We start from the raw sequence: 25,859 nt of genomic DNA on the forward strand, positions 1-25,859 counted from the left end.
ATCCATGGAGAAGGGGGAATGGGGGTAATTTTACTGCCCCTCCAGTCAGCTGGATTTTCCAGTCCCGCCAAGGTCAATGGACTGGCTCAGCACATTGTACAGGCCAGCCCCTGGTTGCAATGGGGCTGTAAAATCCCACCCCAAGTTGAAACTGTTCTTTTCATACCATGAGCTGTAACTTTACTCACAAATCTGTGGCACTTCATCCTCTGCCTTTTGGGAGTCCATGTTAATAGCATTACCCTCATCGACCTTTTCTGTTACCTCATCAACAAACTCCAGCAGACATGACTTGACCGTAACAAATCCATGCGCCTTTCCCTAATTAACCCACATTTATCCATGCAACTGTTAATTTTGTCCCGAATAATCATTGTTATTGCTTAAAGCCCTGTCGATTTTGCCCCCTCCTGTCCGCCACCCCCCAAAAGTAGTGGTGAGATTAAGCTTCAACTCCTGGAAACTCCAGGGAATTCTGGATGTTGGCAAACCTTATTTGGAAGAATGAGGATCTGTGCCTTCCCAACCTTTTTGCTCCCAACACTCCACCCCTTTCAGTCACCCCCTTCCTGTGGCTTTACTTGGGCGGGGGGGGGGTGCGGGTGGTGAGGTGGACCCGATTTCTCACTGGGTTCAGGCCCTGCTGTAAGTTGCGTTGATCATGATATTCGGAAGCGCGTTGCGCCTCTTCCGCCATGAGCCCAGGTCCCGCGAGTAGCGTTTGATCAGCCTGAACCAGTGGCGGGTCCGGTGCTTGTCAGCGTCTCGGAAGACGAACGCCTCCTTGCGGATGTCCAACAACTCGAAGGTGTCATCGCAGTCCGGGTCCGAGGACACCACGCAGTTGCTGAGGTGGATGGGGCGCCGGAACAAGGCGAATTTGCCGCCGCTCTTGTCCCGGATCAGTACCAACGCGGCGTCCCGCACCGGCGGCAGATCCCACCCGCGCTCGCTGGCCGTCCCTTCCTGGCCCGGCTCAGCCTCCCGCCCCACGTTGACCATCAGGAGCACCTGGAGGGTTTGGAATTTGAGCGACCTGCTTCCCTTCTTGGTCCACTGCCCGTCACTGGGCTGCGCAGACTGCAGCGCCCCCTCCATAGGGAACCGCGTGTCCTCCCGAGGCCAGCCCACCGCCTTGATGGCGATCTCCCTCATCTCGATGTTGACAACCTCCCGGTTGCGCCGGCTGTCCCGCCGGAAGGAGCGCAGTGACCAGGGCGGGGCACCCTCTTGCTTGGTTTTCATGTTGATGTGCTCCAGGTGGGACTCCACCCTGCTCTTGGCCTCCCGCAGGCTGCAGTGGTCCGGGTGGTACTCCGGCGTGGAGTTGCTGATCCGGCTGAGGAGAAGCGGGTACTTAGTGACCCGTTGCAGTGGAGCCATCAAGAAGGACCGCAGATTCATGCGACGGAGCGCAGTGTTATCATTCTGCGACACGTCCAGGAAGATCCTGGAAGAAAGCAAGAGAACACGTGGTTAATCCAGAGCCAAGCTTCTTAAACAGCACTGACTAGTATAATCGACTCATTGACCAGTATAACTGACTCATTGACCAGTATAATCAACTTACTGACTAGGATAACTGACTCACTGACTAGTATAATCCACTCATTGACTGGTATAATCAACTCACTGACTAATATAACTGACTCACTGACTAGTATAATCCACTCATTGATTAGTATAATCAACTCACTGACGAGTATAACTGTCTCACTGACTAGTATAACTGACTCACTGACCAGTATAACTGACTTATTGATTAGTATAAACAACTTACTGATTAGTATAATCAACTCACTGTCTAGTATAACTGACACACTGACTGGTATAATCGACTCACGGACTAGTATAATCAACTCACTGACTAGTATAACTGATTCACTGACTAGTATAATCAACTCATTGACTAGTATAACTGATTCACTGACTAGTATAATCAACTCACTGACAAGTATAACTGACTCACTGACTGGTATAATCGACTCACTGACTAGTATAACTGACTCACTGGTATAATTGACTCACTGACTAGTATAACTGACTCACTGGTATAATTGACTCACTGACTAGTATAACTGACTCACTGACTGGTTCAATAGTCTGGAAGAGAGAGAGAGAGGCAAGGACAAAACTGAGACAAGATCACAAAGATTTATAAGTGTGGTGAGGGGTTATATCTATCAAGAAAGGTCACTCTGAAGAAGTGGAGACTGAGGGGGGACCTGGTAGAGGCTGATGGGATTATGCTGGGATTTAATAGGATCGTCACAAAGAAGGTGTTTCCACATATGGATGAAACCAAAACTGGAGCCAATGAGTTCACTAATCACCCTTATGAGGAATTTACAAGAAACCCCTTGACCCAGAGAGTGCAGGGAGCAGTCGAGGCACCAACTCATTCAGGAAGAAACGATTTGATGTCTTTCAAAAACCGTCCAGTTACGTACATCCCGGATCCCAGTTTTCCGCCCATATCCCGGTAAATTAGTCTTCATCAAACACTTGCCCAAGGCATTGAAATTGGAAAATTCAAGGCTGAGTTTGATAAATCCTTGTTAGATGCGGGTGTGAGGTAAATCAGAACAAAGGTAAGTAAATTAAGTTGAGGAAGTTGATCCACTGAATGATGGAACCGGCTCAAGGAGCTGAGGGCTTACTCCTGAGTTCCACTGTTTCTATGAAAATGGAAGTGGGTTTTACAGAGTGGTGTGAGGTGGTGATGGGATTTCTACCTGAGGAGTTCCTTCTCTTTCTCCAGTGTGTTGAGCATGTTGATGGAGGTAGACTGGTGGATGCAGTAAGTCTGAAACGCAGGCAGCATATTAACAAACTCGAGGAACATCTCGCCAATGCACACCGTTAGAAAGTCCTCATCATCCTGGCAGCACATTAAAAAGAAAGGAAGATTAGAAGATGTCATTGTCAATGGTGCTTTTTACATAGTCAAATGTCCCAAAGGATTTCACAGGAATATTTTCTATCCAAACTTTGCACCTGTGATGATACTGTACCTTTACAAAATGTTTTTTTAAATGCAGTTTGTAAGCCACCTTCTGTTTTTGCTGTGGCCCTGACTGCCTGCTTTGAAGTCTTTTTATTGCTGCTTAAATGGTTTAAACGGGGTTTTGTTTATTTTTACTCTGGGTCTAATGCATTCTCAGGGATTTTATGACCTTTTGAATTGTTGGAGGAAGAATGATTGACAGGTCAGCTGACAGGAGCACTTTCGCTTTCAGTTTCGATTGCTGGCTGCTATTTTAATTAGAAAGCATTCTTTCTGGTTGAATCACAGCTTGGTATGGCTCCCGGTCTGCCCAAGACCGCAAGGAACTACAAAGGGTCGTGAATGTAGCCCAGTCCATCACGCAAACCAGCCTTCCATCCACTGACTCTGTCTGCACTTTCTGCTGTCTCGGCAAAGCAGCCAGCATAATTAAGGATGCCACACACCCTGTACATTCTCTCTTCCACCTTCTTCCGTGGGAAAAAGATACAAAAGTCTAAGAATACATACCAACCGACTCAAGAACAGCTTTTTCCTTGTTGCCATCAGAGTTTTGAATGGACGTATCTCGCATTAAATTGATCTTTCTCTCCACCTTAGCTCTGACTGTAACACTATATTCTCTACCCTCTCCTTTCCTTCTCTATGCTTTGTCTATATAGTGAGCAAGAAACAATACTTTTCACTGTATAGTAATATATGTGACAATAATAAATCAAATCAAATCAAAACAAAAGGTTTTTTACTTCAGACTGGAGATATAGAATAAAGCTTCCTCTACACTGTCCCCATCAAACACTCAGAGGACAGGTACAGCATGGTGTTAGATACAGAGTAAAGCTCCCTCTACACTGTCCCCATCAAACATTCCCAGGACAGGTATAGCACAGGGTTAAATACAGAATAAAGCTCCCTCTACACTGTCCCCATCAAACACTCAGAAGACAGATACAGCATGGTGTTAGATACAGCATAACGCTCCCTCTCCACTGCCCCCATCAAACACTGAGGACAGGTACAGCACGGTGTTAGATACAGAGTAAAGCTCCCTCTACACTGTCCCCATCAAACATTCCCAGGACAGGTACAGCACGGGGTTAAATACAGAGTAAAGCTCCCTCTGCACTGTACCCCATCAAACATTCCCAGGACAGGTACAGCACGGGATTAAATACAGAGTAAAGCTCCCTCTACACTGTCCCCATCAAACATTCCCAGGACAGGTACAGCACGGGGTTAAATACAGAGTAAAGCTCCCTCTACACTGTCCCCCATCAAACATTCCCAGGACAGGTACAGCACGGGGTTAAATACAGAGTAAAGCTCCCTCTACACTGTCCCCATCAAACATTCCCAGGACAGGTACAGCACGGGGTTAGATACAGAATAAAGCTCCCTCTACACTGTCCCCCATCAAACACTCCCAGGACAGGTACAGCACGGCATGAGATATAGAGTAAAGCTCCCTCTACAACGTCCCCATCAAACACTCCCAGGACAGGTACAGCACGGTGTTAGATACAGAGTGAAGCTCCCTCTCCACTGTCCCCATCAAACACTCCCAGGACAGGTACAGCACGGGGTTAGATTCAGAGTAAAGATCATTCTACACCGTCACTATCAAATACTCCCAGGATAGGTATAGCACGGGGTTAGATACAGAGTAAAGCTCCCTCTACACTGTCCCCATCAAACACTCCCAGGACAGAAGTTTGTGGGTTGAAGCCCCACTCCAGAAGCCAGAGCACAGAAATCTAGGATGATTCTCCCAGTGCAGTGCCGTACTGAAGGAGTGCAGCACTGTCGGATGTACCTTCTTTCAGATGAGATGTTGGAAGGGATTTTCCTACTGTGTTCACCCCAGAATCAAAAAATCTCGCCCAAGGTCATCAGAGCTTTCCACGGTCCACCCTCCGCCTGCTACAATTCCCGTGGGGGTCAGGACTGTCCTCCCTGATGATTATAAAAGATCCCTTGGCACTATTTTGTGGAACAGTGGGGGGAATTCTCCGCGGAGCCTTGGCTAATCTTTCGTCCTCAGTCAACATCAGGAAGACAGACCTGTTTCTGGGATCTTGTTTTGCACAAATTGAGAGTCAAGCTTCCTAAATTCCAACAATAACTACACTGCAAAAGTTCTTCACTGGTTGTAAAGTGCTTTGAGATGTTGTGAAAGGTGCTATTTAAATGTACAATCTTTCCAAGTCCCCCTTGAGCTGTTTGAGAGAGTTATTATTTGAATGTTTTGACATAGCTCCCTGACTCACCTGATCAAACGCTTGCTCAGTAGAGTCATGGAGCCGTTCCAGAAATTTCTCGTTGACCTCGATGAGTTCCTGTATGTTACTGAAGATCACGGTGAGCTGTTCTGGAGTCAGGAGTCCAGCCGCCTGCATGGGGAGGTAAAACTCTTCTTTGATGATGCGAAGGTCCTCACCGTAGCTGGACTCAGTGTTGACAAACTCCAGAATGGCTTCTTTGCGCTCTGTCCTACGCTTGGCGCACTGGCCACAAAGGTTTTCCAGTCTCTTCGCCGCACCCCTCGGCTCTGCCTCCGAGAGGTCTCTCTCCCCGCAGTCGACGCAGGGTCGGTGAGCCACCCACGCCTGCACTGAGCGCGCCGACTCCCCCACCCGGCTTCTCCATTTCTTGGCCATGGCTGGCCCAATGCCACTGTCCGCTCTCTCCACTTCAGCCGCTTTGCTCTTCCTCCCCTGCTCAACCTCCTCTTCCTCCTTCTCTTCATTCCTGTCGTTTAGTCCCACCACCCCACTGTCCGTACTCAGGTTGCTCCAGCGATGCTTCGATCTGTGGCTGAAGCCCAGTCCTAGGTGGCCGTCTCCTGGCTTTGAGCTCAGAGAGGTCTCAGCTGTCCGACCGGAAGGGTTGCAAAGTGGATCTGTGTGTCAGAGGTCAGAAAATCATAACCTTTATTAGATTTCTCTATGTACTGGAACAGAATGAAGCAGTGAAGCAATTTCTGATCATTGACACTGTGGTACCACAGCTGGAGAAACCAACAGAGCAACATCACACATACTGAGGGGATAGTAATGCACACTGTTAGAGAATATTAACACACGGTGTCAGGGTATAGTAACACACACTGTTAGACAATATTAACACACAGTGTTAGGGGATAGTAACAGACACTGTTAGAGAATATTAACACACAGTGTCAGGGGATAGTAACACACACTGTTAGACAATATTAACACACAGTGTTAGGGGATAGTAACACACACTGTTAGACAATATTAACACACAGTGTTAGGGGATAGTAACAGACACTGTTAGACAATATTAACACACAGTGTTAGGGGATAGTAACAGACACTGTTAGAGAATATTAACACACATTGTTAGGGGATAGTAATATACACTGACGGGGATAGTAACACACACTGTTAGAGAATATTAACACACAGTGTTAGGGGATAGCAATATACACTGACAGGGGATAGTAACACACACTGTTTGAGAATATTAAGTTTATTTATTAGTCACAAGGATCTTACATTAACACTGCAATGAAGTCACTGTGAAAATCCCCAAGTCGCCACACTCCAGTGCCTGTTCGGGTTCACTGAGGGTAAGAATTTAGCGTGGCCAATGCACCTAACCAGCACATCTTTGGACTGTGGGAGGAAACCAGAGCACCCGGAGGAAACCCTCACAGACACGGGGAGAATGTGCAGACTCCGCACGGACAGTGAGCCCAGCCAGGAATCAAACCCCGTTCCCTGACACTGTGAGGCAGCAGTGCTAACTTCTGTGCCACTTACAGCACACACTGTTAGGAGATAGGAACACACACTGCTTGCAGATGGTAACACGCACTGTTAGGGGGTAATAACGGAACACCATCAGGTGATAGTAACTCACAACTTCAGGAAATATTAACACATTTTGTCAGGAGAATCTAATACACACCATTGGGGGATAATGACACGCACTGTTGGAGAATAGTAACATCATCAAGGGATATTAATACACTTTGTCGGTAGATATTAACACGTAACATTTTGGGAAATTAACACACTCCATGGAATCCCTTTAATGCAAAAAGACGCCATGCAGCCCATCAAGTCTGCACTGACTTTCCAAAAGAGTGTCTCACCAGGACCACCTCTCCCCCTATCCCATACCCTCATGCATTTATCACAGCTAATCCATCTAACCTGCACACCTTTGGACTGTGGGAGGAAACTGGAGCACCTGGAGGAAACCCATGCAGACACAGGGAGAACATGCAGACACCACTCATACAGTCACCCAAGGATAGAATCGAACCGGGGAGCCTGACGATCTGAGACAGCAGTGCTAACCACTGTGCCACCTTCATGACATACTAACATACACCATCATATGATAGTAACATACATCAACATGGAATAGCGTGTGGAGTTTGCATGTTCTCCCCGTGTCAGCATGGGTTTCTTCTGGGTGCTCCGGTTTCCTCCCACATTCCAGGGATGTGCACGGTTACATGGTATTACTGAATATTAAAACAGACTGTTGATTGGATCCCTGTACACGATAGCATTAAATTGGAAATGAGAAGGTGAGTGCCAGTTAAATGATAACTAAATACCCAGGGGATGAATCTACTGGTAAGTACTCATTCTTCACGGTAATTACTCTGACTCTCATGGTCTCTAAATACCAGTTCAACATCCTTTCAATCTTTCACTTCTGTAAACTTCAGAAGGGAAAAAAGGACAGACATTGAAGTTAGACACAAGATCACATCTACAGTCCACACAGAAGAATCCCTCCTGTACCAGGCAATCTCTGGTACCTCAAAAATGAAGAACTATGAACTGGAGTTGGCCACACAGCCGCGTGTGCCTTCTCCATCAATCAATAAGATCATCGCTGACCTTCTAATCAACCCCACTTCCCTGCCCTATCTTATCTTAGAATCCCTGCAATGCAGAAGGAGGCCATTGGGCCCATCTGACAACAATCCCACGCAGATGCAGTACCCTTTCTGCCTGACATTGGCAAACTCAACACAAAGCAGGGATTGTACTTTGGACTGTTCTGTGTCACTGAGGCCCTGCTTCTGATGTACATTCACTATTGTCTGCCTCACTGGAAACACTGGCAATCAGGGCTTGAGGAACCAAGAGATTCCTAGTTTTCTCCTGCCCCCACCTGGTCCCTCATCTCTCTCCACAGGCTCAGTGATGCAGAAATTGCATGATCGTAGAACTCTGAAACAGTTCCTTGGTAGTGCAGAATTTGAATGTCGCTGAAGCTTTTTGCCTTGCACTCATCAGGACTAACACAAGAATGCCAAATTTCAATCCATCACAACAATTTATATTGCAGAATAGAAGGGTGCAGATTGGTTAGCAGGTTGACTCTGATTGACCAAGATGTGGAGATGCTGGTGTTGGACTGGGGGGGGGCACAGTAAGAAGTCTCACAACACCAGGTTATCGCAAGCTTTCAGAGTGCTGCTCCTTCATTAGGTGAGTGTCTGACTCACCTGATACTCACCTGAAAGCTCGTGATGACAAATACGGTAGCACAATGATTAGCACTACTGCCTTACAGCACCAAGGACCCAGGTTTGATTCCTGGCTTGGGTCACTGTCTGTGTGGAGTTTGCACGTTCTCCCTGTGTCTACGTGGGTCTCCTCCAGGTGCTCTGATTTCCTCCCACAGGCTGAAAAACATGCTAGTTAGGTGCATTGGTGCTAAATTCTCCCTCAATATACCCGAACAGGCGCTGGAGTGTGGTGGGAGATTTTCACAGTAACTTAATTGTGGCGTTAATGTAAGGCCTACTTGTGACTAATAAATAAAGTTTAAAAAAACTTTAACTTGTTGGACTTTAATCTGGCATTGTGAGACTTCTTACTGATTGACCGAGGCATTGCCATGGAGAAGTCAGTAGGAACTAACTATCCGTTCCTTGAGTTCCTGGTATTCAAAGAAAGGCTATTTTAACAGGTTCTTTTTAACACTGACTGGGCCCCTGTGTATAAATTTAAGTCACCTCTAACAAACATAAATAAGCCACATTAGCAGTTTAACTGATTATCTTAACCTGGTTGATAGTGTAGCTGTTAGCACACTTAGGATTGTTCAACAAGTACTGCTCAGTTGTGGAATCATATCTGCAGCAGATGTTTTGTCTTGGCTTTTGCAGCCTGGTTGACTACGACATGTATCGGCTTATTGCAAACAACTGACACAGTTATCTTTCTTCATGTCGCTCTCTTCAACAATTTTGAAATATATAATTTGTGGTCAGCTTTGGCACAGTGGGTGCGGCTCCTTCCTCTGAGTCAAGGAGGTTGTATATTCAAATCCCACTCCAGAAACGTATGCACTGAATCTCAGCTGACGTTCCCAGTGCAGAGGGAGTATTGAACTATCAGAGGTGCCAATGGGCTTGATTTTAACTCTGTGCAAGTAAGTTGGTTTTGAGTCAGTTACAGTCTCACCTATGCATGTCTTCCAAATGTAGTCAGGGAATATTTTCTAAGTAAAGTTTATTTATTAGTCACGAGTAGGCTTACCTTAACACTGCAATGAAGTTACTGTGAAAATCCCCTAGTTGCCACAATTCAGTGCCTGTTCGGATACACTGAGGGAGAATCTAGCATGGCCAACGCACCTAACCAGCATGAGTTTCGGACTGTGGGAGGAAACCGGAGCATTCGGAGGAAACCCAAGCAGACACGGGGAGAACATGCAGACTCTGCAAGACAGTGACCCAAGCCAGGAATCAAACCCATGTCCCTGGAACTATGAGGCAGCAATGTTAACCACGGTGCTGCTGTTACATGTGCTGTGACATAGAATCATCGAATCCCTACAGTGCAGAAGGAGGCCATTTGGCCCATCGAGCCTGCACCGACAGCAGGACTACCCCGGCCCTATCCCCTCTGCCTGAGAGGGCAAGTGGGGTGCCAGTTTAACATGTCACCCGAAAGCCAGCACCTCTGACAGTGCAGCACCCCTCAACCATGGTACCAGAGTGTCAATCTAGATTAAAGGGAAGAAATGATATTTAATGATATGAACACAGGTGCTGGGTGGGCTCCACAGAGAAGGCCTCCCTGTTTCATTGTCTGTCTGGGGAATGGTGTACTTCAGTATAGCATCACCACGAGAACAAATTTCTCCCCTGTCCATTCTGAAGCTGAACTTGACCCCATCGTCACCTTCTCACTCAGAGGCAAGGCCGCTCTACCCGATGGAGCCACCCCACACCGTGCATTCCAGCCATTTTACTTATCCCCCACCACTGCCGTCCTTGTCTTGGCGCCTCTTCTGGCCAAGGCCCCAGGCAGCAGCCGCTATCCTCATCTCCAGCTGCTTTCGCTTGACCGCGTCGGCTGGCATGGGGTCGCTGAAGTGGGGTCGCAGGCGGCACTCCCGCTGGGCTTTGGCGGTGTCCGTGGTCCCATACGCCGCGTCAGAGCTCGACCTCCGACACCCGGGGAGCGAATGCTGAGGAAGAGAAATCGGGGAAAGGTCAAGATGGTGGCGGGAGATCAAGAAAACAACCAATTAAATTGATTAAGGTAGAACGGGACGGGAAAGACTGTTCGCACCAGTATTCTTAATTCTCCGTTTTACTGTTCTTTTCCCTTCTGCGGAAGAAGGGTGGCTGCAGCAGAGTCACTGGGGGACGAGGAGGTTTGGGGTTAGGAGAAGCCAGAGTGGTTCCATATCTACCCTTCCTTCTCCGTCACACTCCCAGGTGACAGGAGGTTTCTCCTCGTTGCCAGGTTTGTTCCGTTAACCTCCCCCCGCCAACTACGAATCCACTCCAGCATCTTCCACCACCTGTGGACCTGCCTCTTACTCCTTTACTTGTCTCATTACCATCCCTTTTAGACTTGCGCCAGCATCCTATCCACGAATTTAACTTTCCTGCCCTCGATTCTATTTCCAGCCTTCACTTGGTTTTTCCTTCACCCTCTCTCTGTTCCTGCTTCTGGGCTTGCTCAAACTGTTGAGTTTCTAACGTATTCCAATACCAATGAAAGGTCATCGACCTGGAATATTGACTCTGCCTGAGGATATGAGGAATGGAGCTGGAGTAGGCTATTCAGCCCCTCGAGCCTGCTCAGTCAACTAGAACAGAGCTGATCTTCCACCACAGATGTTATAAGAGCATAAAAAGATAAGAACTAGGAGCAGGAGTCGGCCATCTGGCTCCTCGAGCCTGCTCCGCCATTCAATAAGATCATGGCTGATCTTTTCGTGGACTCAGCTCCACTTACCCGCCCGCTCACCATAACCCTTAATTCCTTTACTGCTCAAAAACTAATCTATCCTTGCCTTAAAAACATTCAATGAGGTAGCCTCAACTGCAGGGAATTCCAAAGATTCACAACCCTTTGGGTGGAGAGGTTCCTCCTCAACTCAGTTCTAAATCTGCTTCCTCTTATTTTGATGCCATGCCCTCTAGTTCTGGCTTCACCTGCCAGTGGAAACAACCTCCTATTTTATGAATTCTCTTCATAATCTGATATGTTTCCATACGATCTCCCCTCATTCTTTGGAATTCCAATGAGGATAGCCCCAGTCTACTCAGTCTCTCCTCATAAGCCAACCCTCTCAACTCTGGAATCAACCTAGTGAATCTCCTCTCCACCCCCTCCACTGCCAGTATATCCTTTCTTAAGTAAGGAGACCAAAACTGTACACAGTACTCCAGGTGTGGCCTCACCAGCACCTTATACAACTGCAACATAACCTTGCTGTTTTTAAACTCCATATATCTAACGATGAAAGACGAAATCCCATTTACTTCTTAATTACTTGCTGCACCTGCAAACCAACTTTTTGCGATGTTGCCTGACCTTCTAGATCGCTATAATAATTTTTATCCGTGCCTTGTAATTCCATTATTCCATATATAGAATCTATCAATGGGATGCTTCTATCCTATTCTCGTAGTCCTGCCCTCACCCCTTCCCCATTCCTCCAGGAACCAGTTTCCACCTTCCACTCCACGCCCTCGGTATTCAACAAATCGTCCTCCACCGTTTCTACCATCTCCAGCTTGGTGCCACCTCCAATCGGATTTTGCCCTGGCCATTCTCCGTTCCAAAGAGACTGTTCCCTCTGCAAGACTCTGGCTCATTCCACACCACCCCCCCCGCTCCCCCCACCTCCCCAACACACCCTCTTCTTCTCACTGCACCTTCTCACACAGATGCACCACCTGCCCTTACAACTCCACCTTCCCATTCTGCAGCGCTCCAAATATTCCAGCTGGGAGAAGCAGCAATTTAATTTGCTGGTGCTCCTTTCAGTTTAGCATGTTCACAATTTGGCCTCCTATACACTCGGAAGACACTTGTTTTGCCTTTGTTCGGGAGCTGTGAGAGTGCTGGCTGGGCCCTTATTGTAAGAAGTCTCCCAACACCAGGTTAAAGTCCAACAGGTTTATTCGGTAGCAAACACCACTAGCTTTCGGAGGGCTGCTCCTTCGTCAGGTGAGTGGGGAGTTCTGATCACAAACAGGGCATAGAAAGGCACACACTCAGTTTACAGTATACTGATTAGAATGCGAGTTCTTTAACACTTGATTAGCTGTAAAGACTCGCATTCCAATCAGTATTCTGTAAACTGAGTGTGTGCCTTTATGTGCCCTGTTTGTGATCAGAAGTCCCCACTCACCTGACGAAGGAAAAGCACTCTGAAAGCTAGTGGCTGTTGCTGCCAAATAAACCTGTTGGGCTTTAACCTGGTGTTGTGAGGCTTCTTATTGTGTTTACCCCAGTCCAACGCCGGCATCTCCACATCAGGGCCATTATTGCCCATCGCTTCATCTCCTTTGAAGACCAGGTAAGGATGGCGGATTTCCTTCCCTAAAGGACATCAAGTGAAGCAGATGGCTTTTTTCGGCAATCAATAATGGTTTCATAGTCATTATTAGACTCAAATCCAGATATTTTTAGTGAATTAAAATTTCACCGTCTGCCGTGATGGGTTTCGAGCCCAGATCTCCAGACCATTCTCCTGGGTCTCTTGGTTACTAGTCCAGTGACATACCCCATAGCCTCCCCCAACGTATATTGACCATTGCTGAACCTGCCCATTCTGTCTGCAGGTGTGCTGCTGAGCTTCTGGTTGTCTGTTCTTTCCCCCACACTGACCTCTCTGTCCTCGGTCTGCCACACTGTTCCAATGAAGCTCAACGGAAGCTCGAGGGACAATACCTCATCCTACAATTCGGCACTTTACAGCTTCCTGACTCAACACTGCGTTGAACAATTTCAGATCGTAATGAACATCCTCAATTTCCCTGACAGCAGTTGTTGATCACGATCTTTCAAAGCTACCCTCAACCCATCATCTCCCTTTGCCCCTGTTTGCCTTGTACCACGTCTCTTGTGTCAATCAATCCTTCCTTTGCTCTGTTTCCCTCCTCCCCAAACCCACCCACTCTCTTTCCTGCCTCTGCAGTTGCTCAAAGCCTGTCACATCTCCAACTTTTTCCAGTTCTGTTGAAAGCCAACAACGTGAAACAATCACCTCTGTTTCTCTCACCACCGATGCTGCCTGACCTGCTGAGTATTTCCAGAATGTTGTGTTTTTGATAAGGATTTCCAACATTCATAGACTTTTGTTCCAGGTATAAACCATCTAATGTCCTGATTAGATTCCACTGTTATCCATTATTCTTTTAATATAAACCACCAAACCCCACAATTAGATTCCATTCTGTAACGCACTTCTATCTGTAATTCTGTATATAATCCGCTACAAGCCCCTTGATTAGATTCCTGTCTGTGACTAGCTCCAGAGTATGTTATTCTGTATAGAATCCACCCCTCAATTAGATTCCAGTCTGTGACTAACTCCCGGGTATCTGTTATTTTACATATAAACCACACTGAACCTCTCGATTAGATTCCAGACTGTAACTCACTCCCGGGTATCTGTTATTCTATATATAAACCATCCCGAACCCCTCGATTAGATTCCAGTGTGTAACTCACTCCCGGGTATCTGTTATTCTATATATAAACCACCCCGAACCTCTCGATTAGATTCCAGTCTGTAACTCACTCCCGGGTATCTGTTGTTCTATATATAAACCACCCTGAACCTCTCGATTAGATTCCGGTGTGTAACTCACTCCCGGGTATCTGTTATTCTATATATAAACCACCCTGAACCTCTCGATTAAATTCCAGTCTGTAACTCACTCCCGGGTATCTGTTATTCTAGTTATAAACTACCCTGAACCCCTCGATTAGATTCCAGTGTGTAACTCACTCCCGGGTATCTGTTATTCTATATATAAACCACCCTGAACCTCTCGATTAGATTCCAGTCTGTAACTCACTCCCGGGTATCTGTTATTCTATATATAAACCACCCCAAACCCCTCGATTAGATTCCAGTCTGTAACTCACTCCCGGGTATCTTGTTATTCTATATATAAACCACCCTGAACCTCTCGATTAGATTCCAGTCTGTAACTCACTCCCGGGTATCTGTTGTTCTATATATAAACCACCCTGAACCCCTCGATTAGATTCCAGTCTGTAACTCACTCCCGGGTATCTGTTATTCTATATATAAACCACCCCGAACCCCTCGATTAGATTCCAGTCTGTAACTCACTCCCGGGTATCTGTTATTCTATATATAAACCATCCCGAACCCCTCGATTAGATTCCAGTCTGTAACGCATTCCCGGGTATCTGTTATTCTATATATAAACCATCCCGAACCCCTCGATTAGATTCCAGTCTGTAACTCACTCCCGGGTATCTGTTATTCTATATATAAACCACCCCGAACCCCTCGATTAGATTCCAGTCTGTAACTCACTCCCGGGTATCTGTTATTCTATATATAAACCACCCCGAACCCCTCGATTAGATTCCAGTCTGTAACTCACTCCCGGGTATCTGTTATTCTATATATAAACCACCCCGAACCCCTCGATTAGATTCCAGTCTGTAACTCACTCCCGGGTATCTGTTATTCTATATATAAACCATCCCGAACCCCTCGATTAGATTCTAGTCTGGAACTCACTCCAGGGTATCTGTTATTCTATATATAAACCACCCTGAACCCCTCGATCAGATTCCAGTGTGTAACTCACTCCCGGGTATCTGTTATTCTATATATAAACCACCCCGAACCCCTCGATTAGATTCCAGTCTGTAACTCACTCCCGGGTATCTGTTATTCTATATATAAACCACCCCGAACCCCTCGATTAGATTCCAGTCTGTAACTCACTCCAGGGTATCTGTTATTCTATATATAAACCACCCCAAACCCCTCAATTAGATTCCAGTCTGTAACACACTCCCGGGTATCTGTTATTCTACATATAAACCATCCATTAGATTCCAGTCTGTAACCCACTCTTGGGTATTCATTATTAAATATATAAACCATCTGAATCCCTCGATTTGGTTTTCTTTGCCACGCATTGGGGTCTGTGGTAGACTAATTGGTGGAGATTGATCGCTATAATCAGCCAACAACTCCATTATCACAGTTTGACGCCACTACCAAGCTGGTAGAAGGCAGATTGGTGATCTTCCCTCGTCTAGCAGCCTCCCCCATGTTGCCACGTTCCCGCCATTGCCTCTGTCCAGAATGCATCAACAACACAATTGCGTCATGAAGTTGCCACGCGACTGACACCTAAAGCAGCTTGCGTGTCGGTACAAGCTGCAATTAGTCACCATCAAAGCCTCCTCGTCTTACTCGCTGGCCCCACTTAGGGTAAATCCTCGGCCTGCCTGAAGTAGTTCTGGCCTCAACAGCTGAGAGCAATAAAGAGCCGGCTTATTTACACAGTCTGTCTGCCGATGAGCCCCAGCAGCCTTCCGATTGCCTTCTGCGCCGCAATCCAGGGTTGCCGTGGAAACGGGGCCTGATTGATTGTCCTGTTCATTGACGGTGATGTCACCCAGCAGCTCCTGGTGATGGGATGATTGTACGGCTGCAGACTCTGCAGTGCAGCTGTTAAAGGAAGCAGAACGGATTGATCAAAACAAGGACCATCGCCAAATTCTTTAATTGCAACCTCTTAGAGCACTTGTCGCACAATTACTTCTATTTCAAACTTGCGCACTGCCTGTTAAAAGCCTCCTGCCATATTTCTGATTCCAGGATTTTTACTTGTTGCGTGATTTGAAACGAAAGGCAAAGATTTGCCTTTGTCTAGCATCCTTCCTGACCTTCGTGCTTCACAGCCAATTAAGTGGCTTTGCAGTGTCGTCACTGTAGAGGAACATGTCAGCCAACCTGTACACAGCAAGCTCCCGCACAGGACAATTTTTAATTGATTAACGCTTTTAAATTTTCAAAATTGCCCACATTCGGGGAAGGTGCTATTAGATTGGAAAATGTCAAATGTAACTCCTTTATCCACTTTGGCACAATGGTTAGCGCTGCTGCCTCACAGCGCCAGAGACCCGGGTTCAATTCTGGCCTTGGGTCATTGTCTGTGTGGAGTCTGCATGTTCTCCTCATGTCTGCGTGGGATTCCTCTGGTTTCTTCCCACACGTACAAAGAAGTGCGGGTTAGGTACATTGGCCATGCTTAATTAACCCTAGTGTCAGGGGGATTAGCAGGGTAAATATGAGGGGTTGTGCGAATAAGGCTTGGGTGGGACTGTGGCCAGTGCAGACTCAATGGGCCGAATGGTCTCCTTCTGCGCTGTAGGGTTCCTATGATTTTATGATTCAAAATGGCAGGGAGACAGAAAGCAGGGAACTACAGACCAGTTAGTTTCCCATCTGTCATAAGGAACACATTAGCAACTGTCGTTAAAGACGTTGTAACAGGACACTTGGAAACATTCAAGGCAATCAGGCAGAGTCAACATGGTTTTGTGAAAGGAAAATGAAGGGCCTTTGAATGATTCATATGCGCTGTGGATAAAGGGGACCCAGTGGATGTACTGTATTTAGATTGCCAGAAGGCATCTGATAAAGCGCCACATCAAAGATTATTGCATCAAATAAAAGCTCCGGATGTAGGGGAGTAACATTTGGGATGGATTGAAGATTGGCGAGCTAAGAAGAAACAGAGAGCTGGCATAAATGAATCTTTTCTGCCTGGCAGGGTGTGACAAGTGGCGTGCCACAGGGATAAAGCACTTACTCCCAGCACGGGACCTCAAATTATAATGATTTACACAAATGACTTGGATGAAGAGGCTGAATGGATGATTGCCAAGTCTGCTGATGACACAAAGATAGGGAGGAAAGCAAACGGTGAAGCGGAAATAAGAAGGTTACAAAGAGACATAGGCTGTTACAGTGAATGTCAGAGATCTGTATAATGTGGGCAAATGAAAAGTTGTCCATTTTGGCAGGCAAAATAAAAAAAAGAAACTTATCAAAATGCAGGGCAGAAAGAACAAAGAACAGTACAGCACAGGAACAGGCCCTTCGGCCCTCCAAGCCTGCGCCGATCACGTTGTCCTATCTAGACCAACCACCTGTATCCCTCTATTCCCCGTCTATTCATGTGTCTATCCAGATAAGTCTTAAATGTCGCTAACGTATCTGCCTCGACCCTCTCGCTTGGCAGTGCATTCCAGACCTCCACCACCCTCTGTGTAAAAACATCCTCCGCACATCTCCACCGAACATTTCCCCAATTTTCTTGAACTTCTGCCCCCCTGTAATTGTCATTTCTGTCCTGGGAAAAAGCTTCCAACTGTTCACCCAATCCATACCCCTCGTAATTTTATAATCTTCTATCGGGGCGATTTCAGAATTTGAGGATGATATGGACATTGGGAGTACTATTGACTGCGATGAGATCATCTTGAACACAGATATGCTGGCGGATTGGGCAGATTCTGTTCAACACAGCAAAGTGTGAGATGATTCATTTTGCCAGGAAAGATGTGGAGAGACAGAAGAAAATAAAGGCAGCAAAACTAAAGGAGGTGCAAGAAGGAACAAAGGGACCTCAGTGTATTTGTACATAAGTCACTGAAAATGCAAGGCATGTAGAGAGGGCAGCTAATAAAGCGTATAGTTTAAAGTTTATTTATAAGTGTCACAAGACGGCTTACATTAACACTGCAAAGAAGTTACTGTGAAAATCCCCAAGTCGCCACACTCCAGCACCTGTTGGGTACACTGAGGGAGAATTTAGCATGGCCAGTTCACCTAACCAGCACGCCTTTCAGACTATGGGAAGAAACCGGAGCACCCAGAGGAAACCCATGCAGACACAGGTAGAACGTGCAAACTCTACACAGACAATGACCCAAACCGGAATCGAACTGAGGCCCCTGACGCTGTGAGGCAGCAGTGCTACTGTGCCACCGTGTGTGTGTGTGTGTGTGTGTGTGTGTGTGTCTGGGCCATCATGTTAGGATAACACTAAACTCAGCCTGACTGTGATATGATGCCCCTGCAGTCGAGCAGCCTCTTAGGCAAGTTGCTGGAAAGCCGATAGCACCTATGGAATCGCGAGTCTGTGAGTGAAAAGTGGGGTGGGGGTGGGGAAGGGAAAGAAGTTCTAACAACTGGAAGAAAATGGCCAGAGCCAACCTGGCTAACACTCTGTTGGTGTGTTTGGTTTGACGTAGAGCAGCTGGGATCTTTGTTAAGTGTTAGCCCCTCTGGTACATTAGCTTGTATCGTTCAGCTCTGGGTCGGCAGTAAGTGATCCAGGGGTCACACTTGACAATTGATGACACCATTAGTCACCAAGAAAAGATTTTGCTTCATAAATATTTAATACTTGTCTCGATACACAGTGGAATTCATGAATTAGGAATCATTAATTCTGGAAGGTGCTATTTACATGATTGCAATCTTCTACAATCACACATTAGCGAGGCTTTTCACTGAGCTTGAGCAAACTCTGTTGGTGCAGCACTCTATTCTAGTTGTTTTATCTTTGACTGGTCTTCTCCCTCTCTGGTGTTCTTTCCTTGGTGGAAGCCTGTCAGTATTGCACGAGCCACTGAGAATGGGAGCGGCCGTCTGGCCTATAAACCCCACCTGCTCAGCTGAGGCCCAGCCCATCAGCGTATTTCTGGTGTCTTTGGGAAGCTCAGCATTGGTAATGAAAATGATCCCTGACAATTGAGCAGAAAAACTGTGTCCCCCAAAACTGATGCTGGAGCAACAAAGACAACTTTCATTTCATAAGACATTTATGTTTTGCTGCTGCCTTTTGCTGCACTCAATATAATGAACTCAACTGTCGCTCTCCTACGCAACAGAAGCACCAAGATAAAGTACTGACATTCTACCTGATATCTTATATGGCTAGGCACATATTTTATTAATCCTGCCTTCTTGATTCCATTTGATCTCCAGATCAGATGCTCCTGTTCCCTATTGTTTTTCAGCCATGATCCAACTGAATGTCAAAACAGGTCCGAACAATCTGCTCCTTTTCCTATTTCTTCTTGCTCTCCATCTCTGTCATTTTAAAAGAACACTCCTAAGTTTAGGGGTCGGGAGATGATGTTGCAGCTTTATAAGACCCTAGTCCGACCCCAGTTGGAGTACTGCGCTCAGTTCTGGTCGCCTCATTACAGAAAGGATGTAAAAGCTATCGAAAGGGTGCAGAGGAGATTTGCAAGGATGTTGCCCGGATTGGGTGGCATGCCTTATGAGGATAGGTTGAGGGAGCTCGGTCTTTTCTCCTTGGAGAGACGAAGGATGAGAGGTGACCTTATAGAGGTGTATAAGATGTCGAGAGGTATTGATCGAGTGGATAGTCAGGTGCTTTTCCCAGGGCTGAAATGGTTGTCACAAGAGGACACAGGTTTAAGGTGCTGGGGAGTAGGTACAGAGGAACTGTCAGGGTATGTTTTTCACTCAGAGGGTGGTGAGTGAGTGGAATCGGCTGCCATCGGTTGTGGTGGAGGCAAATTCGATAGGGTCTTTTAAGAGACTTCTGGATGAGTACGTGGGACTTAATAGGATTGAGGGTTATAGGTAGGCCTAGTAGGTAGAGATACGATCGGTGCAACTCGTGGGCAGTGGTTTTTCTATGTTCTATGTTCTAACATAAGAACTAGGAGCAGGAGTCGGCCATCGACCCCCTCGAGCCTGCTCCGCCATTCAATAAGATCACGGCTGATCTTTTCATGGACTCAGCTCCACTTACCCACCCGCTCACCATAACCCTTAATTCCTTTACTGATCAAAAATTTATCTATCCTTGCCTTAGAAACATTCAATGAGGTAACCTCAACTGCTTCACTGGGCAGGGAATTCCACACATTCCACAGCTCTTTGGGTAAAGAAGTTCCTCCTTAACTCAGCCCTAAATCTGCTCTCCCTTATTTTGAGTCCATGACCCCAAGTTCTAGTTTTACCTGCCGGTGCAAACAACCTCCCTGCTTCTATCTTATCTATTCCCTTCCGACCACTGCTGTCTTTGTCTCTTCCACAAATGGGCTCATTCCCTTCACCTCCAGTCCCCTTCCTCCACTGCTCTTCCTTCTCTCCTGCCCTCTGACCCTCCATTTCTTTCCACTTTTCTTCCATCACTGCAGTCCTCTCCCCTCCATCTCTCCTCTGTCTCTCTCTCTCCTCCATTCCCACCTGCTTACCCCAATCTTTGTCCCCTTCTCTGTTCTCTACCCCTTTTCCTCACTTGCTCACCCTCTCTCTTGGCTGTTTGATGCTGCAATCTTTTCTGGTAAAATCATCAATAATGAAATAAACAGACTTTGTCACGTGTGAATAAAGAAATGTTTTTCCAGCATCGCTGAACATCCTGTTCAGTTTTTGATGTTGTAACCTTTGTGTTCCTGAAGCTGCAGGCAGTGTGGGTTGCTGACTGTATTCACTGATTGAACCTGGTGGCAGACTGCACTCAGTTTGCTTAGACACTGTGAACGTAATCGACCTTGAACTGCCAGCAAGAACCCTCATTACGTTCTCTCTTCCCTGAACTCAAGGTTGCAAAATTGACAACCCCAAGTCCTTTCCTCATTCCTGCACCCATCAGGTAACTGAACGTAAATACGAGACGCGTACTCAAGAGCAAACACTCGGACACACACACACGCATAAAGGCACACACATACACACATAGACACAAATATATGAATAACCACACACACACACTTCTGCACAAAAGATACAAAAGCCTGAGGTCACGTATCAATAGATTCAAGAACAGCTTTTCTGTTGTCAGACTTTTGAATGGTCCTACCACATATTAAACTGATCTTTCTCTACACCCTAGCTGTGACTGCAACACTACATTCTGCACTCTTTCATTTCCTTCTCTATGAACGGTATGCTTTATCTGTATACTGTGCAAAAAACAATACTTTTCACCATATCCCAATGCATGTGACAATAAGATATCAAACCAAATCAAAAACAACATGTACGCAAGCATACACGCACGCACAAACATACAGGCAAACACACAGGAATTTTTGAAGTTTTACCATGTTATTTGAAATTAGCCCAACTTATATCTTAGGGATATTTGTAATGTCTTCCACGATGAAGACTGGTGCAAAAGGTTTATTTAGCATATCCGCCATTTCTTTGCTATATCAAGCCTCACTCAGTAGAGATCCCAGACTTACCTTAGCGGCCCACTTCCTATTTATATATCCATTGAAACAATATTTGTTTTTATGCTGCATGCAAGCTTTCTGTCAAAGTTTATATTCTCCCTAATGACAGTTTTAGTTTTTCGCTGCAGGATCCTAAACACTTCCCTCTGGTCCATCACTCTCCCTTGCCACTTTGTAGATCTTGCGTTTCAACGTAACATTATCCCTGACTTCCTGTGTTAACCATGGATTTTGCCTCTTGTGGAATCCCTCTTTTTGATTGGGATAAACTGCTGCTGAACATTTTGGACCAGCTGTTTGAATATTTGACACAGTGACCTGTAAATTAGCTTGTTTACCCAGTTCACCTTAGACAACTCCTCCTTCACACCAATTATAATTGTTTTTATTTAAGTTGAAGACACTGGTTATGGACCTATGGACCCTCAAATTGTATCTGCAAATTCTTTTATTATGGTCACTGTCCCTTTGGGGATTCTTAACCACAAAATCCCTTCTTCATTACACTAAACCAAATCTAAAATACCTCCTTCCCAGGTAGGTTCCACAACTTATTGCACTAAAAAGCAACCACTGAAGCACTCCACAAATTCTTCTTTTTCGCTACCCTTGCTGGTTTGGTTTGTCCCATCAATATACAGATTCAAATCTCCCATGATAATAAGAACATACATAAGAACATAAATAGGAGCAGGAGTAGGCCATCTAGCCCTTCGAGCCTGCCCCGCCATTCAATAAGATCATGGCTGATCTGAAGTGGATCAGTTTCACTTTCCCGCTTTCTCCCCATAACCCTTAATTCCCTTGTCTGTCAAAAACCTATCTACCCGTGACTTAAATATATTCAGCGAGGTAGCCTCCACCACTTCAATGGGCAGAGAATTCCAGAGGTTCACCACCCTTTGAGTGAAGAAGTTCCTCCTCAACTCCAATCTAAACTGCGCCCCCCCCCCCCTCCTTATCTTGAGGCTGTGCCCTCTATCCTTTCTAAGCGGGAAGAATCTCTCTACTTCTACCCTATCCATCCCTTTCATTATCTTATACATCTCTATAAGATCCCCCCTCATCCTTCTAAACTCCAACGAGTATAGACCCAGTCTGTTTAGTCTCTCTTCATAGTCCAACCCCCTCATCTCCGGTATCAGCCTAGTGAACCTCCTCTGCACTCCCTCCAAGGCCAAAATATCCTTGCACAAGTGCGGCGACCAAAACTGCACACAGTACTCCAGCTGCGGCCTCACCAGTGCCCTGTACAGTTGCAGCAAGACCTCCTGCTTTTATATTCTATAATGGCAGTTCTCTTCCAACATGTGCTTGATATTTCCCCATTTATGCCCTGATTTCTTGAGAGGTCACATTTTGGAGGTCTATGGATTCCTCCCACTCTTGTCTTCATTCCCCTGCTATTTATGATTTTAACCCAAACTGATTCTACATCACTATCCACGCACGGCATTTACATCAGACTCAGCACTGCTCTGAAACCTTCCTTAACTAACAACATTACCCCACCTCCCTTCCAGTTTGGCCTGATCTTTAGAATTATTGTAAACCCTGGAATGTTGAACACCCAGTCCTGGTCACCTGCACCACGTTTCTGTAATAGCTAATACCCCATACTCTGCTGTCACAATCTGTGCTACCAATTTATCAATCTTGTTGCGCACACACTCACACAAACACACACACACACACACGCACACACTCTCATAATCAAACACACACACGCACAAACACACACAAACTCTCACAAATAAACACACACATACAAAGACACAGATACTCTCAGGTATACACACACACACACACACAAACACACACACACACTCTCATAATCAAACACAAACACGCACAAACACACACAAACTCTCACAAATAAACACACACATACAAAGACACAGATACTCTCAGGTATACACACACACACACACACACACACACACACACACACACACACACACACACACACACACACACACACACACACACACTCATAATCAAACACACACACGCACACACACAAACTCCCACAAATAAACACACATACAAAGACACAGATACTCTCACAAGCACACACACACACACACACACAAAAACACATACTCTCTCACACAGACATAAAAATGCACACACAAAAACACACACACACAACAAACACATACAAACCCACACACAAAAATACACACACATACACAGAAACGTACAGAAATCACACACAAATTCTCACATAAGTGCTCTCACAAATGAAGATATACACAAACGCACTCACATGCACACACTGACACACACATGCAAACACAAACATACCTGTGTTTATATTTGTGTGAAACATGAAGGACACATTCTTACATCTTGCTGTCAATGGAAAACCTCAATGGTGGTTTGACAGTTTAATTTAATGGTTTGGAAATCCCATCAGACCGTTCATATTATTGTGTCTGTCAAGAATGCCCCATAAATCTACAGATGGCCAGGAGCAGTGAAGAAAAGCAAAGTGAGCAGCTGCTAAGGGTCAAATGGAAGTGGCTAATTTACTGCTGGGCCAATTGGTGAAGGGTCAGAGGTTGAGCTAATAGCTTGGCCTACCTTTTTTTGATGAGGTCAATGGCTGAGCCTATCAGACCATCTTTCATCTGCTGAAACTTAACACCGTAGCCAGAAAGATCCGCAGCTGCTTCCAGTAGGAGTGAAGGACAACAAGACAACTGGGCCTCGCCCGCCACGTTCTTCTCTGTGTAACCGAGCTCTGGGCCAAATCCTCTCCAGTTTGCGATCTCTTGCCGGCTCACCAGCTCCTCACTCCCATGGGGAAGGGCTATTGTCTGCAGAGGTAAGCCGGGTGCCGGGCTAGTGCAGATAGGGTCCGGAGATGCACGGTGCTCTTCCAGCTTGGAGACTGCCAGGATTTGCGGGGCTGGAGAGGTCTTGCAGGGGTTTCCATTCCCACTGGGCATGAGGTCAACGTGCTGACAAGGCTGCTGGGCCTCCAAGTAGCAGCAGCAGGGCCCGTGGTCACAGCAGGCAAGCTCTTGGCATTTGACCGACTGCCTCCTCTGTGGAGTCTGATGTTCCATCCTAGTCAGCGAGGGACAACTGCCACTGGCTGTCCTCCTCCCCAGGTTACCCAAAGCGGAGAAGCTCGTCCCCGTGCTTCCCTGCACCTCTCTTTCAGTGTTCGGAGTCTGGCACCTCTCCCTCCTCCGCATCTTTTTGAACTCTTCAAACGAGGGGATGTGGACCCTCGCCTTGAAATTCCTCCTCCTCTCAGCCGCTGTTGGTGACGGTCCCTGAAACAGGTGTTCGCCCAGTGGCTCCGTGGTCTGAGACTTGACCACCTCGCTGCCCTCGCCCTTGGAAGGCAGGGCCACCAGATTGGGCGTGCTGTTCTGGCGTCGCAGCTTCAACCTCCTCATGGCTTCTTCCTTGATCTCCGCCGGGCTAGTCAATCTCTGCGGCCTTTGCGGGGCAGCTGTGCAGCCGTCGTGCTCGGTCGCCGCCCCGCCGCAGCGCGTCGCGCACCTGGAAGCGCAGTGCCCACAGTTCTCCCTTCCTGCCCAGTCCTTCCAGTCAAGCTCCCCGAGTAAGGCCCGAGGGCGGAGAGGTTTACTGACCTCCGTCGCCTTGCTGCTCTGAAGCCTGAGCTTCTCCTTCAGCCCCCGCTTGGCATCGCCGTTCAGGATCTTCTCGTTCATCGTCGGGAGAAGCCACTGCGGCACTTTGGCAAATGGCGGCAGGTGCCTTGGCCGCCCTGGCCCGGACTGGGGGCTGATGGGTACCTGCCCGCAAGCGCGCAGCAGGTTGCCAATGTCTGGGTGCCCCGTCGCCACCTCGTACCAATCGCTCGTGGTCCGGCAGTGGAAAACAAACTCCCTCTCCACGGCCTGGCAAGGCGGGCTGAACAGCCGGCCTTTCCCCTCGGTGACCGCGACCCAGTGCAGGTTCTCCAGGCTCCTGTACAACCTGCCTCCCGGGCTCTCCGCCGCGCACCCCAAGGCCGGGGAGCCTCCGGGCCTGGGCGGGCACAGCCGCTCCGCCGGCGGGTGGCAACACGCCAGCCGCGCCGCGGAGCCCGAGCTGCCCACCAGGCCCACGTCGCTCAGGGAACCGCCATCCTGGCAACAGGGGACGGCCCGACTCTCGCGCACGCCGGCGGTGTACGTCATCGCGGAGCCGCTGGGGAAGGCGGGGTCTGCCTCAGGAACGGGGAAAGGTGCTGGCACGCCATCAGAGCAGTAACTAATGTCCATGCCACGGAGAGCAGCTGCTGCGCTGGAGAAGTCACATGGCTTGGTGCTCACATCTGGCAT

At 47.1% G+C, this 25,859-nt stretch overlaps 1 protein-coding gene across 1 annotated transcript; it reads right to left on the reverse strand.

Moving 5' to 3' along the window:
• Positions 1 to 633: 633 nt before the first annotated feature.
• On the reverse strand, positions 634 to 25,859 carry arhgef49 (Rho guanine nucleotide exchange factor 49). Its single transcript, XM_080199282.1, has 6 exons — positions 24,139 to 25,859; positions 15,817 to 15,985; positions 10,273 to 10,480; positions 5,275 to 5,906; positions 2,736 to 2,881; positions 634 to 1,450 (listed from the first exon to the last, which is right to left on the reverse strand). The coding sequence occupies exons 1-6, from the start codon at positions 25,857 to 25,859 to the stop codon at positions 634 to 636; spliced, it is 3,693 nt and encodes a 1,230-aa protein (XP_080055408.1).

This window comes from Carcharhinus amblyrhynchos, chromosome 11 (genome assembly GCF_965287045.1).
Source record: "Carcharhinus amblyrhynchos chromosome 11, sCarAmb.v2.hapA, whole genome shotgun sequence".
Taxonomy (NCBI): domain Eukaryota; kingdom Metazoa; phylum Chordata; class Chondrichthyes; order Carcharhiniformes; family Carcharhinidae; genus Carcharhinus; species Carcharhinus amblyrhynchos.